We start from the raw sequence: 17,665 nt of genomic DNA, 5'->3' as shown, positions 1-17,665 counted from the left end.
CAGCTCAGCAAATCTATGAAGCGGATCGACCATTGGATTTCTCTTTCTCTCGAGAGGAGTAGAACAGAAAAGCAGAGAAGCTAAGCTAAACTTGCATCACTCGTAAATATAAAATTGACACAGACACTGCAGAGGGTCTGCAGAAGATTTCGGAGGATGATACTAGATATGTGTGGGTTTACAAATCAGGAAAGGATCGACAGGTTAGCCCTCATCTCAGCAAAAAAAAAAACGCCGATAGGGCGACCTATTTAAAATAATGTAAGGTTCTGATCGAGTGGGCACAGAGGGAATGTTTCCCTTGAGGGGAAGAGGATAACAATAGGCTGTCAGTAATAAGGTAATCACCAAGAAATCCAATAATGAAATCAGATCAAACTTCTTCATCCAAACAGTGGTAAGGATGTGGAATCAGCTACCACTGAATAAATGAATGAGTGAATAAATGAATGAGTGAATAAATGAATGAGTGAATAAATGAATGAATTAATGACTTTTATTGTCACGTACATCTAGGAAGATACAGTGAAAAGTGTTTTTTTTCTGGGAGTGGCTGCACTCAATATTGAAGCTACATTTAAAGGGAAGCTAGACAATGAGGTAAGGGAGAAGGGAGTAGAGGGTTACGGTGGCAAATTTGGGTCGGGAAAGACGGGATGAGGCTCGAGTGGTGCATAAACACCAGCATGGAGTGGTTGGGCTGAATGGCCTGTTTCTGGACCATAAATCTTACTTGTTCTTACTGTCTTCCAGCCGCAGGGAGTAGGTTACACTCATCTAGGGACATGGCCTGTTCGCCTGAGTTGGCAAACGCAATCAGCTCTCAGCTCAGCTGCTAGAGAAGCCCTCACTGGGTAAGAAATAGGTGATGCTTTTTGAAGGAAGGAAGGACCTTGCTGTTAACAGTCTCTGTCCCGATGAAATCCACTTGATCCACAACGTCACCACCCAGGGAGAGGCAGAAAGAGATCTGTGGCAGGTTGAACTTGTTCTCCCAACGAGACGATGGTTCCAAACAGTATTCTGTTCATCAAAAGATCACCAAGCAAATGTTAAAAGGGACAGGGGTCAAGGAATCTGCTAGGGACTCCAGGGAATGGGTGCACACCGTGTGCCCAAACGGGACCATAAGGAACTTCAGAGGACAAGGACGTTGTTGTAGGAGGAGGTCAATGAAGTGTGGAGGGGGGGTGGGGTTTGCTGGTGACCACACTTGCAGGCTTTAGGCTGGGGTGGGGGATGGTGGTCTCACTGCCCTTGCTGGTTGGGGTGTGTAGGGTCTGATTTCTGGACTCCAGATGTCAAGGGGGAAACTGGGCGAGGGTTTATTCCACAGAGGATACCAGATCATCAATTCAGGGAGCCTGGAATTCCCGAGGGATCGGGCATCTAAGTAACGGGAAATTGGAGATACGTTAGGATAATCACAGTGGAGATGGCAGGCATTAGGACCCAGATGGACAAGGCCTTAAGGCCTGCTCCAAGCCTGGGTAAAGGACATCTCTTTGCGCTCGCTCAAGACGGTGAGTAACACACTGTGACTGACCATCAGGCAGCAAGGACACCCCATTCCCATGTTGACGAGCCTGATCCATATGATGTTTCTGCGACTGACCTGAGTTTTAACTGAGTAACTGGAGGCCCCAGTTGCTATTCTACCTGCTTTCGAAATGTTTCTTTCCAAACTTCAAAGGAGAAGGTCCAACTGGCAGGGTGCAGTGCCCAATTCCTTACGTACCATGTTCAGGAATTGGTCAACTGGGAAATGGTGGTGGGCGGGTAGACTCAGAAAAATGGAGGCAGGTGAGTAACTACAACTTCCCCAGTGACCATTAGCAACAATGCGCGTGCTCACCAAATATTACAAAGAGGCACAAAGGGCGTCCTAGGCTCAGTCTCCCACTCGCTATCTGAGGTATGAGGCCAATCGGGTGTCTGAGGGAACAAAAGTAGCCAAAGTACAGGCAAATCCCTTAAAATACAAGGCACCTGGTCATCCTGCCAGCTGATCCTGGAAAGCTTAGTGGCCTTACTTGACACAGACCTGCTCCATTTCCTGATGATCAGGTCCTTGTTGGATGGCTGCCAGGAGACTACATTTATCATCTACATCTCACAACTTCCCATCCCATCTGGAATGGGATTTAACAGAGGCCTGGGGATTAATACAGTTGGCCTCATCTTGCAACTCAGACCAGTAATCACTCACCATAACCCTCCTGGGGCACTAATCCCAGCCTTTTATACAGCAACAATTTCAATGCAAGAATTAACAGTGTGGAAAGAGGCCATTCAGCCCATTGAATCCACACCAAAGAACTTTCCACCTAGACCTACTCCTCTGTCCCCACATTCCCCATGGCTAACTACCCAGCCTGCACATCCCTCGACACTACGGACAATTTAAGCATGGCCAATCCACCCTAACCTGCACAACTGGGGTAGCTCAGTGGTTAGCACTGCTGCCTCACAGTGGCAGGGACCCAGGCTCGGTTCCACCCTCGGTTTGCACATTCTCCCCATGTCTGCGTGGGTGTCCTCCCACAGTCCAAAGATGTGCAGACTAGGGGCATTGGCCTTGCTAAATTGCCTGTAGTGTTCAGCAATGTGTAGATTTGGTGAGTTGGGTCTGAGTGGGATGGTGTGGACATGTTGGGCCAAAGGGCCTGTTTCCACACTGTAGGGATTCTATGATCTTTGGTTTGAGAGAAGAAACCGCAGCACCCAGAGGAAACCTACACAGACACAGGGAGACCGTGCAAACTCCATACAGAGTGGCCTGAGGCTGGAACTGAACCCAGATCCCCAGCACTGTGAGGCAGCAGTGCTAACCACTGTGCCACCCCAGTTCAGTAGCTCAGTATATTAAATCTTAATAACTTCTACTCCTGTCTAAGCGATACTGAGGAAGAATCAACATGCACCACCACTTATACAAGGTGAGGAGATTAAATTTAGATTATGTCACTGTGACCTTGACATATGCGTGGTTATTCCACATCCATTACTTAAACCTTTGTTAAGGACCCCCAATTCAGTTAGTGGTGGTTCAAGAGACATAAATCAAGTTACTAAAAATGTGCTGACTTCTCATTTACATTTCTCCATTGGAGATTAAAGTATTAATGAGACATGAATTTTCTTCTTCAAAGTCCAGACAAAGAAAGACAAAGGTTGAGACTTTTTTTTACACTGAAACAAAAGCTGAGGAAATAACATTGTATAGTTTATACATTCCCATAAATGTGGCTGTTGAAACATTTACAACTTAAGGAAAATGAGTGCATTATGTCTAAAGCGCTGCTTGAAAGTATTTTATTAGCAGATGAGGTAACAAGGTATACAGCTGGATGAACACAGCAGGCCAAGCAGCATCAGAGGAGCAGGAAGGCTGACGTTTCGGGCCTAGAACCTTCTTCATTAGCAGATGCATTTTTTTTAATATACATAGCAGCAAATTGATTAAAAAAAAAATTTGGGGATGAAGTTTAGGCACTGAATACAGCTCACAACGAAATCAGAAAAACTTGGGAATAATGGAAATGGTTTGAACTCATCTCGTGTGAATCGCAGGTTAGTGTGCAAGTATAGCAAGTAATCAGGAAAGCTAATAAAATCTTATGCTATATTGTGAGGGGGGGACTGAATGTGGGAGTAGGGAGGTTATACCTCAGTTTTGCGGGGTATTAGTGAGATCACGCCTGACCACCATACTTATCGAGGGGCATTAACGAGCTGGAAGCAGTTTAGAGAATCCCTGGAGTGAGCAGATTGCCTTACGAGGAAAGGCTAGACAAGCTGGGCCTGTATCCTCTGGAGTTTAGAAGAGTCAGAGATGTCTTAGTTGAAACAGATAAGACCCTGAGAGGATTTGACCAGGTGAATGTGGAAACAACGTTTCCTCTTGTAGGAGAATCTTGTTTAAAAATAAGGGGCTAGCCTTTTGTTCAGTTCAGTTGTGGAACACGGGTGTCACTGCCTGGGTCAGCATTCATTACCCATCTCTAGTTGCCCCCTTGAGAAGGTGGTGGTGAGCTGCTTTCTTGAACCATTGCAGTCCATACTCTGTGGGTTGACCCACAATGCCCTTAGGGAGGGAATTCCAGGATTTTGACCCAGTGACACTGAGGGAATGGCAACAGATTTCCAAGTCAGGATGGAGAGTGGCTCGGAGGGGAACTTGCAGGGGATGGTGTTCCCATGTATCTGCTGCCCTTGTCCTTCTGGATGGAAGTGGTCGTGGGTTTGAAAGGTGCTGTCTGAGGATCTTTGGTGAATTTCTGCAGTGCATCTTGTAGACAGTACACGCTGCTGCTACTGAGCGTCGGTGGTGGAGGGAGTGGATGCTTGAGGATTTGGTGCCAATCAAAGGGGCTGCTGTGTCCTGGATGGTGTCAAGCATCTTGAGTGTTGTTGGGGATGCACCCATCCAGGCAAGTGGGGAGTATTCCATCACACTCCTGACTTGTGCCTTGTAGATGGTGGACAGGCTTTGAGGAGTCAGGAGGGGAGTTACTCGCTGCAGTATTCCCAGCTTCTGACCTGCTCTTGTAGCCACTGCGTTTATGTGGTGAGTCCAGTTGAGTTTCTGGTCAATGGTAACCCCGAGGTTGGTGATAGTGGGGGATTCAGTGATGGTAACACCATTGAATGTCAAGGGGCGATGGTTAGATTGTCTCTTATTGATGATGGTCATAGCCTGGCATTTGTGTGGCACGAATGTTACTTGCCACTTGTCAGCCCAAGCCTGGATATTGTCCAGATCTTGTTGCATGTGAACATGGCCTGCTTCATTATCTGAGGAGTCATGAATGGTACTAAACATTATGCAATCATAGGTGAGAGAGATCACAGGGCAGAGATAAAGAAAAAAAATTCTCTCAGAGGGCAAGACTTTGAATTTTTTTTTATTAATTCACAGGATGTGGGCATCACTGGCTAGGCAGCATTTATTGCCCATTCCTAATTGCCCAGAGGTTCAGTTAAGAGTCTTCTACTTTGCTGTGGGTCTGAACTCACATGTAGACCAGACCAGGTAAGGATGGCAGTTTCCTTCCCTGAAAGACATTAGTGAACCAGATGGGTTTTTCCAACAATCAGCAATGGATTCATGGTCATCAGGGGGGAATGATTTAAAAAGGATCTGAGGGGTAACTTTTTCACACAGAGGGTGGTGCATGTCTGGAATGAGCTGCCAGAGGAAGTGGTGGAGACTGGTACAATTACAACATTTAAAAGGCATCTGGATGGGCACACAAGTAGGGAGGGTTTAGAGTGATTTGGGCCAAATGCAGCTGGATTAATTTAGGATATCTGGTTGGCAGGGACAAGTTGGACCGAAGGGTCTGTTTCCATGCTGTACAACTCTTAATTCCAGACTTTTACTGTGTTCAAATTCCACCTTCTGTAGTGGCAGGATTTGAACCCAGGTCCCCAGCTCGTTACCTGTGTTTCAGAATTAACAGCCCAGTGATAATACCACTAGGCCGTCATTTCTCTTATCCCCCTTTAGAAAAAAGGATGAGAATTTTAAGGAAGCACTGCTTAATGGGTGCCAATGTCAAGCAGCAAGCAGAGCTAATACAGGAGTGGACCTCTGATGTGCATCAAGTGACAGGAGAGCAGAGTTCATGGATCTCAAGTTTATGGAGAGCAGCCTGGGGTACGTGGGAGCATTGAGCTTTGGAAGCAACATAGGCTTCCATGCGGTGGCAGGTGTGCTGAGACGGGGGCAGAGTCAGGCAATGTTACTGGTTTGGAAATCCAGGCAGTTGTAGCCATGTGCGAACACGAGGAGTCTGACCCACTGCCCTCGTTTCCTGGAACTGCCACTGGCCCTCAGCCGCAGGCGACAGAGCGGATACACGAGTGAGAATCCAAATGATGGGAAGAGGCACATTGCACAGCTAAAATTGCTCAAAGCAATGATTATACCACCAGAGAAATATCATGGGCAGTCTCTCTCGTGGGAATGTCACGAGAAACGTTCAACCATTGACACTGCTTCCTACTGGATATCCTTCCAATTTGGGGAACGCGAGACAAATACACTGAAAAAAAAACGTAGAGAAATAAAGACTTACTTGCTTTCCGTCTGCTCCTGGAAGACCGATTAATCCACGTGGGCCTATGAAGCCCTGTAGAAAGAGGAGAGAAGTGCTATCAGTTGGTCTTGTGGGATCTCTGAGGTGTCAGTGCACTATGTGGTTCCATCGGTGCAGCGAGGTGTTGCAATTGATGAACAAAGCCTTGAAGCAAGTGTATATGCCCATGGACTGCATGGTGCTGGCTTCCACGATGTAGTCCAAGGGCACATACTCTCACACCAGGGATTGAGCTGGCTCGGGCACACACTGTCGCTAGAAACAAAAGTTACATGAGAGGCCCATCTTGTGCAATTATAGCAGGGCGTGATTAACAGCACTGACACAATTTCACACCCTCGACATTTCTGTTTTGGGTCAGATAAAGAGGTACGTTTGACAATGCAGCGTATATAATCTTTCTTTCAGGCTGAAGACAAAACATCATAGAATCCTTACAGTGTGGAAGCATGCCATTCAGCCCATCAACTTCACACCAGCCCCCCAAAGAAGAGGATCCCACCCAATCCCTGCATTTCCCACAGCTAATGCACCTAAACCACACTCCTTTAGACTGTGTTGAGGAAACTGGAGCACCCAAGGGGACCCATACAGATAGAGGGAGAACGTGCAAACTCCACCCAGACAGTCACCCAAAGGTGGGATTGAACCTGGGCACCTAGTATTGGAAGGTAGCAGTGCTAACCAGTGAGCCATTCCTAACACACAGGCCTCAGGCTGTTCTCCAGCCACACATTTAGAATGTTGCATTTCCACAACCTCTCCCTCCTACGTACTAACATGCAAATATTTGATAATGAATCTTTCCGTTGTTGTTTATTTAAATTCCAGCCTTTTCTTTTTCATTTGTGGAATGTGGATATTGCTGACTGAGCCAGCATTTATTGCCTATCCCTAACTGAGCCACCCGTGGGTTAGGAGTCACGTGTAAGCCAGACCAGGTAAGGATGGCAGATTTCCTTTCCTAAAGGATATTAGTGAAACCAGTTGGGGTTTTTTTTTGTACAACAATCGACAACAGTCCCAGGGTTCACATTACCATAACTTTTTATTTCTCAGTTTTAAGGATATTCAGATTTCACCATCTGCCTTGATGGGATTTGAACCCTTATTCCGAGAACAACGGCTTTTGTTGCTTTTAAAAGTTTCATCTTGTGCCTTTCATCTCAAGAAACAGTTTATTCCAGAAAGATTCTCTCAATCCATAAAGGACACTCGTGAACCGGATGGATTTTGCCCGTTGTCATTGAGACTTTTAATGGCAGATTTTTATTTGATTCAAATTCCACCATATGCTGTGATAGGATGCAAACCCAGGTCCCCAGAACATTACTTCAGTCTCTGGATTAGCAGTCAAGGATAATATCACTTGGCCATCACCAGACCCCCCCATCCCGCCCCTTGGAGGGCTTTGGAATGAACGACTGGAGCTAATGAGTGAAGCAGATGAGATGTTTAACCTCAGCTTAACACGCGCGTGAAGTGGACAATATGCCCACAGCAATGAATGTCAGGAAAACCCAAATGTTCGGCAAAGGGGCTCCTGGGAAACCCTGAGGCAGCAATGGAGCTGCAAATCGAAGGCACCAGGCCACTGTGAGCACCTTCGGCATGGAAACTTCCAGAAAGCTGAGCCGTCTGGGACAGCGGAAGGAACTAGTGGGAAGGAGCACAGAGAGAGAGACTCACTGTGCCAAGCAGCTTGCTGCTTTGAAATCATTTCTGTGCAATTCTGCACAGTGAAAAGAAAACAGGAGTAGTTGGGGAATGGTGGCACTGGTCCGAGCTGCAGGTCACTTTAAAGTGTACAGGACAAAGTGTAATTGGTTCTGGCATTTCCAAATTGTACAAGGTTTCCCTTCGTAGGGACGTGGGTTCACGGACAGGTCCAGCAGCAGATCATCATTGTTTAGTTACATATGGAGATACACTCTCACAAAGAATAGTCCCTCAGAGAAAAATAACGTGATCGGAGGAGAAAATCCATTTAAAGAACTCTAGTTAACATATTTGGGCAGCACGGTGGCTCACAGCGCCAGGGACCCGGGTTCGATTCCACCCTCAGGCCACTGTCTGTGTGGAGTTTGCACATTCTCCCCGCGTCTGCGTGGGTTTCCTCCGGGTGCTCCGGTTTCCTCCCACAGTCCATAGATGTGCAGGTTAGGGTGGATTGGCCGTACTAAATTGCCCACAGTGTCCAGGGATGTGCAGGCTGGGTGGATTAGCCACGGGGAATGCAGGGATGGGGTAGGGCGGCGGGTCTGGATGGGGCACTCTTCGGACAGTCAGTGTGGTCTCGATAGGACGAATGGCCTGCCTTCATGTAAAGGTGCCGATGAATTTCTAACTGACTGTTTGTTGCTTTAGCATGAACCAAATATTTCTTCTGTACTAATATTGGGCACTAATATTGAAAAATTTCACTGGCACCTTCGATGCCTATTTTTCTCGTGCACGAACCCATTCTTGAAGTAGGCAAGCAACCAATGAAACTGTCCCTCTGGATGACGTTTAAGGTGGAAAACGAGTTAAGTGAAGGAGAAAGGAGGATATGGAAGCAAATGGTGCCAGGGCTGCAGGACATGGAAGTAAGCTATCACGGATGTTGGAACTCTGAAATAAATCAGAGAGTGCTTGAGAAACTTAGCAGGTCTAACTGCACCTATGGATAGAGAAATGGAGTTAAACTTTCGAGTCTGGTATGACTCTTCAGAACTGAGTTGTTTTGAAGGAGAGTCAGATGGGCCTTGAAACATTACTTTTGTCTGCTTCCAAAGAGGTTAAACCATAAAAGCAAAAGTAAGTAAAGAAAGGTCAGAGAGAAATTTAATGGAAGTAGAAAACATTAGCTGAGTTCGAGACCAGAGACAATATTGTAAATGAAGATAAAAAAGAGCTGAAGAAATTCAGCAGGTTTGGCAGCTTCTTGGTGCAAGAAACTGAATGGATATTCCTTTCTGTTTTTATTACAGAACTAGTGGGAAGGAACACTGAGAGAGAGAGAGAGAGAGAGAGAGACTCACTATGTCAAACAGCTTGCTGCTTTGAAATCATTTCTGTGTAATTCTGCACAATCATTTCAGCTAACAATATCTCTTGTGACAATATAAACTTCACAACTTTAATAACTTCATGGATTGAAAGAATCTTTCTGGAATAAACTGTTTCTCAAGATAAAAGGGGCAAGGAGAAACTGTTATAAAGGAATTAAAAGTCACATGCTCATTAACCATCCCTAGGAAGAACAAGTTAAAGGAACATAAACAAGCTGTTTCCTGGGAGAGAAGAGATAACAACTGCGTGATAAACTGCTGCCTTGTGACAAATAGGCAATTTAGTTGCCTGCAGAAGGAATGTTCTGAAATAAAGGGATTAATCACAGGAAGTTGTATTTCAAACAGACAGCTAACCCCGAATGTAACAAGGAGCAGGGGAGCTCCTTCTGATAAGAAGGCAAGTTACAGACTTGAGGTCTCCAGAAATGTAATCAATGTTGGGGATGAAAGCATCCATGGAACCATCAATAATGTCATACCTCAAGCTTGAAAGAGTGGAATTTGTATAAGAATCCAACACCAGAACAAGTCAGTAGAAGAACTTTGAAAAACAACACTGCATAAGGATCGAATCCTGGACACTTCCAGAGACAGACACTGTCGGTAAAATCCTGGCCAGATTCCACCATTAATCAGGTAATAGTCAAGTTGGGTTGTGAGGCTCAACATTCTGACTTGTGGGGTCTTACTTTGGTTACTACATGCAATAAAGTTTAAATCATTGCTTCAGTACTTGATTGTCTGTAAGATTTCTTAATAAACAGCTCCTATGATGCTGCTTGGCCTGCTGTGTTCATCCAGCCCTGCACCTTGTTGTCTTGAATTAAAGGTAACTTGTGGTGATTTACTTGCAGACATTCCAACATTGCCCTACGCACTTGTGTCATCTAACTATGTGGACGTGAACATTCCTTGCACATCCACCTCTCTAAGTCAACAATCCCATTCATCGAACACTCATTCTAAAATAGCCCAGCTCTTGACTTGCAAATCAAATCTCAACTGGCCTCTGACAGGAATAGGTTTGAGGTGTGGAGTTATACTATGAGACTAGCACCAACTCACTTTATTCGTGACCCAGGACAGCTTTCTAGAACAGCCAGCTACCGTTGGAAGACCTGTATTTCTAACAGGTCTAGAACAGGAATTCTGTACAGAAGAAATACCTCCTATGGGGCAAACCAACAAACTGATCATTAGGAATTCAGAATTGAAAATATCCTGAAGAATTTCATATACAAAGAATCACGTTCTTTAACCAGTATCCATTCTGACTGAAACAAAAACAGAAATATCTGGAGATATTTCATGGTCCATGAAGAGGAATTAGAGCCAGTGTTTCGAGACTGAAGAAGGGTCACTGGACTCGAAATTTTAGCTCTGTTTCACTCTCCACAGGTGCTGCCAGACCTACTGAGTTCCTCCAGCAATTTCTGCTTTTGTTTCAGATCTTTAGCATCTGCAATTCTTTCATTTATTGTATCCATTTGGTCTGGCTGCTTTCTCAAGGCTAATTTGTATTGCTTTCAGATCATGTGCCAAAAACTTTCAAATCCAGCCTCAAATTAGGTGGTCAAATTTCACACAATGTGTGCTTTGTATGGGCATGGAGCAAGTCATTGCAATTCACATTCAATCCCAGCTACCATCAGTCCTGAAGACAGATCACTGGACCTGAAATGTTAACTCTGCTTTCTCTCCACAGATGTTGCCAGACCCGCTGAGATTTTACGGCAATTTCTGTTTCTGATTTCCAGCGTTCGCAGTTCTTTCGGGTTTTTATTGCAATTCGCATGCCTGTCCTGATGTTAAATGAAACACTCGGCTACCAGGCTTCCCAAACTGAGCGTCACGGTCCCCGGAGAGAGCGGCCCAAAATGAGATTTTGAGGTTGGGAGCTCAGATGCATCAGTGGTTTCTGTAGTGCTTTCACTGAGCGTTAATGAGTGCTAGGCCCCTTTAAATTCTTACCTCTTCATCCCCACTCTCCCTCACCCCGATGATCAGCATGTCCTAATGGACAGCTTTTTGAGAAGTGATTGCTGCAAAGATACAGCCGGAGAAAAGGAAGATTGCTTTTCAAAGGACAGGCCTTCAGCTTAAACACTTCCTACCACGCTCAAAGAACAGATCCTCCCCCAACAATCCGCTACATCAGTCATGAGACGGGAGGACATTCCTTGATTAAAAACCGAAAGAACTGCAGATGCTGTAAATCGGGAACAAAAACAGAAGTTGCTGGAAAAGCTCAGCAGGTCTGGCAGCATCTGTGAAGGAAAAAAATCAGAGATAACGTTTCGGGTCCGGTGACCCTTTCTCAGGACATTCCTTCCCCATTTCTGAACAGCTCTTGTACACCTCCCAAATTTTCGTTAGCAGCAGGATCGTGGAATCTGTACAGTGTGGAAACAGGCCATTTACTTATTAGGGGCCTAACTTTCCCTGAGGCACCAGATGCTAAATCCTTTGAAGTGTTGACGGATTTAATTAAGGAACAGTACGACTCTAAGTCCCCTCTAATTCTGAGACTTATCAGTTTTACCGGCAGTTCAAGAACCAGGGGATTTCTGATTTTTGACCAGGTTAAAATGGCTGGCAGAGGCGTGTGACATAGCTTTAACCCTTAATGAGATGCTGAGAGACCATTTGGAATGTGGGATTCATGATGGAACGATGCAAAAGCACCTATTAGCTAAACCCCAACTGGACTTCAAACAGGCACTACAACTGGCTTTATCATTCGTAAATGTGCCAAGTGGAGCATATGAGTTACAGGATATTCTAATGGAAGTGAACACCCTCCCCAGGCCGACTGAGCTTGGGGAACACCACTTGAGTGAAAGCAATTGCATAGCCTCATTCCAGACATATCCTGAACAGAGGGACTCTGGGTCAGCCCACAGCAAAACCTCAAACAAAGCCAAGCCTCGGCCAAACGGTTAACAATTTCTTCAGGATCCGGGCCAGCAAGCCACTGCAGATGCTGCCGGTGTGCAGACTCGAGGCGGCAAAAGGATCGCCAGCAGATACCGTCTGAACTTCACCAGGGGTTTCCAAAATGAAGGTGCTGGCGAGAAGTTATGTCTGGTGGCCTGGGCTGGGTGCAGACATAGCCGTGTTGGTGGGGCAGTGCCCAGAGTGCCAACAAGCGCAGAAATTACCGACCAGCAGCTCCCCCACATTCATGGGAATGGCTGGGTAATCTCCGGGCTCAGTTACATGTCAACTATGCCTGTCCTTTCATGGGCTCAATGTTCTTCGTCATTGTAGGTGCCCACTCAAAGTGGTTGGACATGCATAGGGTTCATTCATCAAACACGGGGAGAACAATAGAAAAGTTATGAGCACCTTTTGTAATACACGGGTTCCTGGAAGTGTTGGTCACAGATAAACAAGCCATCATTTATCAACAGGGAATTTGAGTCGTTCCTAAACTCGAATGGCATTCAGCATATAAGGGCAGTATCCACCATCCAATGGTCTGGTGGAAAGAGCAGTCCAAACTTTCACAGCCTTCAGTTTCACTCGATACCAAACTGTCCCAGTTCCTATTGGATTATCGGACCACCCCTCATATGCAACTACAGGGATAGCTCCAGCAAAGAGTTACTAATGGGGAGAAGACTCCGCACCAGGTTGATACTGATCTTCCCAGACGTGGTCGGGGGGAGGGTGAAACAGCATCAGGAACGCCAACGCCAGACACTAGACTCACTCAGGCAAGAGAGACAGTTTACTTCGGGGGGACAAAGTTTGGTGCCAAGACCGTAGAAATGGCCCTGTGTGGGTAAGAGGCGTGGTCGATGTGAGGTTAGGTCCCACGACGTAAAGGATCTGGTGGGTGAGCTGGTCCTGAACAACCGCACGAAAGCTGCAAGCTCGCAAACGGGGCAGCAGCAAAATATACCTCAGCCCGTCAGAACAGGCAGAAAGGTTGGTGGAACCCATGGGTTCTCCCACTCCATCCCGTGTGGAAGAAACCCCAGAGTCTGAGACGGACACGGCTGATGTCACAGCCTTTACTGCCCTGAGGAAAAGGATGAATTTCCTCCAAGGCGCTCCGTGCCCAAAAGGTGAGCTACAGTCTGGTACATGCCAGCTGTACCCAAGGCTGAGTTGGAGGAACCGGACCTGGTGAAAAATGCCCCTGGAAAGGCTACGGGAAAAAGAACTGGGCTTAAAGCAGGAGGGATGTTGTGATTGTAATGAGGACAGCCTGGTGAACTTCATAGAATACCAGTTCCCTGATTGGGGCTGTTAATCTGCTCCAATCAGGGAGCCCTGGCTGACAGATGTGGAGTGAGGCCATTTGGTCAAGGCTTGGCTTTGTTTTGGGGTTTTGCTGTGGGCTGACCCAGAGTCCCTCTGTTCAGGATATGTCTGGAATGAGGCTATGCAATTGCCTTCACTCAAGTGGTGTTCCTCAAGCTCATTCGGCCTGGGGAGGGTATCCACTTCCATTGGAATACCCTGTAACCCATATGCTCCACTTGACACATTTACTAATGACAGGAGGGTCAGAGGTTCTGTTCAGTCTGAGAGATGGCTCTGAGGGAGCTGGACCAGTGTCATGTTCTATGCGTGTGTAAGTAAAAGGTGACGTGGTGATGGGATACCAGCCTCTTGTGGAGTTATTTCATGGCCAATCACAATTTTTGGATTAGATTAACCAGTTCCATAATATTTAATAGTCAAAATTGCTGCCTCAAAGGGTAATTTGCTATACATTAGAGAATCCCTACAGTGCAGACAGAGGTCATGTGGTCTGCACTGTCTCTCCAAATAGCATCCCACCCAGACCCAGTCCCCCATCCTGTCTCTGTATCCAGCCTGCACATCCCCAGACACTATGGGCAATTTCCCCTGGCCAATCCACTCTAACCTGCATGGTTGGACTGTGGGAGGAAACCAGGACACTGGGTGGAAACCCACAGAGACACAGGGCAAACGTGCAAACTCTGCATAGACAATCAATTGAGGGTGGAATCGAACCCGGATCCCTGGTGCTGTGAGGTAGCAGTGCTAACCACTGAGCCACTATGCCATCCCAAAAGTAGATTCATATTAACTGAGCAGAAAGTGTGTGTTAGCTGTGAACAGTACATTAAATAGTTACAATAACTGATCCTTGCTATCAGGGTACTTTGAAAATGAAGCTTTCTTCATGGAACGTCATATCAATAAACTGGGTATTTCAGCGCTGCGGATGTACCTACATTCCCTGGACCACCACTGTCTCCAGGGCAGCTCGGGACGGGCAATAAATGCTGGAACAGTCAACGACATTGCTTGGAAGAATAAAAACAAAACCCTCACAAGCAAATTCTCAATCCTAGTCAGGGCAGGTATTAGTAAGAGCGGTTTCTCTATTCTGTATTTGAGCAACGTAAAATACATCCTGAGCTTCTCAATTTGCACTGTTTCAATTCTTTTCATCCTTCAATGAACAATGCACTCCATTCTTCAGCTCCAAAGGCAGGCTGGTGCTTCGTTCACTAGCCTTAGCCTGACTCTAGTGCACCACCGGCTGCTTTAAAGGAAAAGCGAGCATCCTACAATGTCTTCTTCTTTCTATTTCCTCCTCTTTGATGAAAGCCCAGACTCAGCAGGGAGTCTCTTGGCAGCACAAGAGAGATCGGGAACCTGCCAACTATGGAGACAGATACTACACTCAAGAAGCTTACATCCCACTACTTTTTGCCTACATAATAACAGTATTCGCTCATCAAAGTATTTCACTGACAATGAAGTGCTTTGGGGCATTCTCGAGAGGGTTCTGATAAACACAATGTAAACACAGTTTTTCCTTTCCCTCTCATTTCAATGACCCACTGTGTTGGAACACCATTGCTTCAACTATATTGCATCAATGATATTTTTAACATTTTCCTTAATGATGGAAACACCACACTGATGGCTTTTAAGGGGCTGAATAATAAATCACATCTAATTCGAACATTTCCTTTCAGCTACAGAGACATGAGACAGACAGATTTTTAATCGGCTGGGAAATTGAGGGTTATGGAAAGAAAAGGCAGGAGAGTGGAGTTGAGGATTATCAGAAATTGCTGGAAAAGCTCAGAACCGAAGAAGGGTCACCGGACCCGAAACGTTAACTCTTGATTTCTCTCCACAGATGCTGTCAGTCCTGCTGAGGTTTTCCAGCAATTTATGTTTTTGTTTCTGATTTACAGCACCCGCGGCTGTTTCAATTTTTTATTGATGACAATCAGGTCAGCCATTAAAGAGAAACTCAATGAATGGTGAAGCAGACACGATGGGCTGAACGGCCTACTTCTGCTCCTACATCTTAAGGTCTTATTGGTCTGTTTGGATGTGAAAATGGTGGGAATTCCCGCTCTGTAGCTTAACTTACAGACTCTCAATAAACTTTGCAGCTGTGTTAACAGAAGAATAAATGTCAAGGGTTTAATGTTCGTGCTCCAATTATTTGTCAGTTTCATTTGTTCTTCCCCCTCGAAGACCTGAATTCAGACCGAGCCACTTAGGAAAGATGGAAATGATCTTGTAGGATTAAGATTGCTTAATCTGCACTTTCAGCACCCTTTCTCCCCCAACTCTCCACACACCATCCCCGCCCCACAACCACGATAGTACATAAATGCTGCCCCCGCCATGCTTCACATCAGCCCTGATGAAGAGTCATCCAGACTTGAAACATTAGCTTGCTCTCTCTCTCTCCATGGATGCAGTCTGACCCGCTGTCATGCCCAGCATTTTCTGTTTTCAGGGGGAAATGATCTTAGGCTGGCAGCATTAGGAAGGGGTCACATGTGAAGTGATTTGAAGACAGAAACCCAAGGCTAAAAAAGGACAACTCTGATCATTCTACATTCAAAATCAATTGCAAAAAATGTTCTTTCTGTTCTGAACAACAGTCATGCCAGACTTGAAGCATTAACACTGTTTCTCTCTCCACAGATGCAGCCAGACCTGCTGAGTTTTTCCAATATTTTGTGTTTGTTTGTGAAAAATAATAAACAGGTTAGTAAATTTGCAGATGACATCAAAATTGGAGGTGTAGTGGACAGCGAAGAAGGTTACCTCAGGGTACAACAAGATCTTGATCAGATGGGCCAATGGGCCGAGGAGTGGCAGATGGAGTTTAATTTAGATAAATGTGAGGTGCTGCATGTTGGAAAGGCAAATCTGGGCAGGACTTATAAACTTAATGGTAACTTCCTGGGGAGTGTTGCCGAACAAAGAGACCTTGGAGTGCAGGTTCATAGTTCCTTGAAAGTGGAGTCAGAGGTGAATAGGATAGTGAAGAAGGCATTTGGTATGCCTGCCTTTATTGGTCAATGCATTGAGTGTAGGAGTTGGCAGGGTCATGTTGTGGCTGTACAGGACATTGGTTAGGGCCACTTTTGGAATACTGCGCGCAGTTCTGGTCTCCCTGCTACAGGAAGGATGTTGTGAAACTTGAAAGGGTTCAGGAAAGATTTACAAGGATGTTGCCAGGGTTGAAGGGTTTGAGCTTTAGGGGGACGCTGAATGGGCTAGGGCTATTTTCCCTGCAGTGAGAGGTGAACTTATAGAGATTCATAAAATCATGGGGGGCATGGATAGGGTACATAGACAAGGGTTTTTCCCAGGTAGGGGAGTCTAAATCTAGAGGTTTAAGGTGAAAGGGGAAAGATTTAAAAGGGACCTAAGGGGCAACTTTTTCACGCAGAGGGTGGTGCGTGTATGGAATGAGCTGCCAGAGGAAGTGGTGGGGGCTGGTACAATTACAACATTTAAAAGGCATCTGGCTGGGGACATGAATAGGAAGGGTTTAGAGGGATATGGGCCAAATGTAGGCAAATGGGACTAGATTAATTCAGGATACCTGGTTGGACTGAGTTGGACCAAAGGGTCTGTTTCTGTGCTGTACATCTCTACGACTCTAAGTAACAACCCCATGACATTTCGTACATTGCTGCCTCTCTAAAAATTACTGCAGACTATTTAGTTTGTCTGATACTCTGGGTACATTTATTCCAAAAGCAAAGTGCACCCATTGGTCTAGCTTCATAACGAGAGCAGTGCAGCGGCTCAGTGGTTAGCACTGAGACTGCGCTTGATTCCAGCCTCGGGCGACTGACTGTGTGGGGTTCGCACATTCTCCCTCTGTCTGTGTGGGATTGCTCCTGGTGCTCTGGTTTCCGCCCATTGTCTGAAGGTTAGGTGAACTAGCCATGCTAAATTGCCCTTGGTGTCCAAGAATGTGTGGCTTAGCCACGGGCTAATGCAGGGTTATGGGGTGGGATGCTCTTTGGAGGGTCAGTGTAGACCTGATGGGCCAAATGGCTTGTTTCCACACTGTAGGGATTCTACAATTCAAATTCCTGGGTCATATGTTTTCAATCCAAAAAGTATTCATCCTCTACAGATGAACAACGTCTGAAAATAACTTTTGAGATGTGCTAGTTTGAATGATTAATTCACAACATGTTTCAAAAACAAACTCCCATGCTGATCCTGATTACTCCTGGAGATGGA

General features: G+C 45.8%; 1 protein-coding gene across 1 annotated transcript in view; it reads right to left on the bottom strand.

The window, feature by feature from the left end:
• LOC109937100 (collagen alpha-1(XXVII) chain B-like) overlaps nt 1–17,665 on the bottom strand; it is a 298,313-nt gene that overhangs the window by 127,923 nt on the left and 152,725 nt on the right. Inside the window, exon 10 of the mRNA XM_048613403.1 lies at nt 6,084–6,137. Within this exon, the coding sequence (XP_048469360.1) occupies nt 6,084–6,137 (54 nt within the window). The remainder of the gene's footprint in view (nt 1–6,083; nt 6,138–17,665) is intronic.

Source organism: Rhincodon typus, chromosome 28, assembly GCF_021869965.1.
Source record: "Rhincodon typus isolate 14 chromosome 28, sRhiTyp1.1, whole genome shotgun sequence".
NCBI classification, from domain to species: Eukaryota; Metazoa; Chordata; class Chondrichthyes; order Orectolobiformes; family Rhincodontidae; genus Rhincodon; species Rhincodon typus.
The sequence above is the reverse complement of the archived record's forward strand: the minus strand, read 5'-3'. Positions and strand labels throughout refer to the sequence as shown.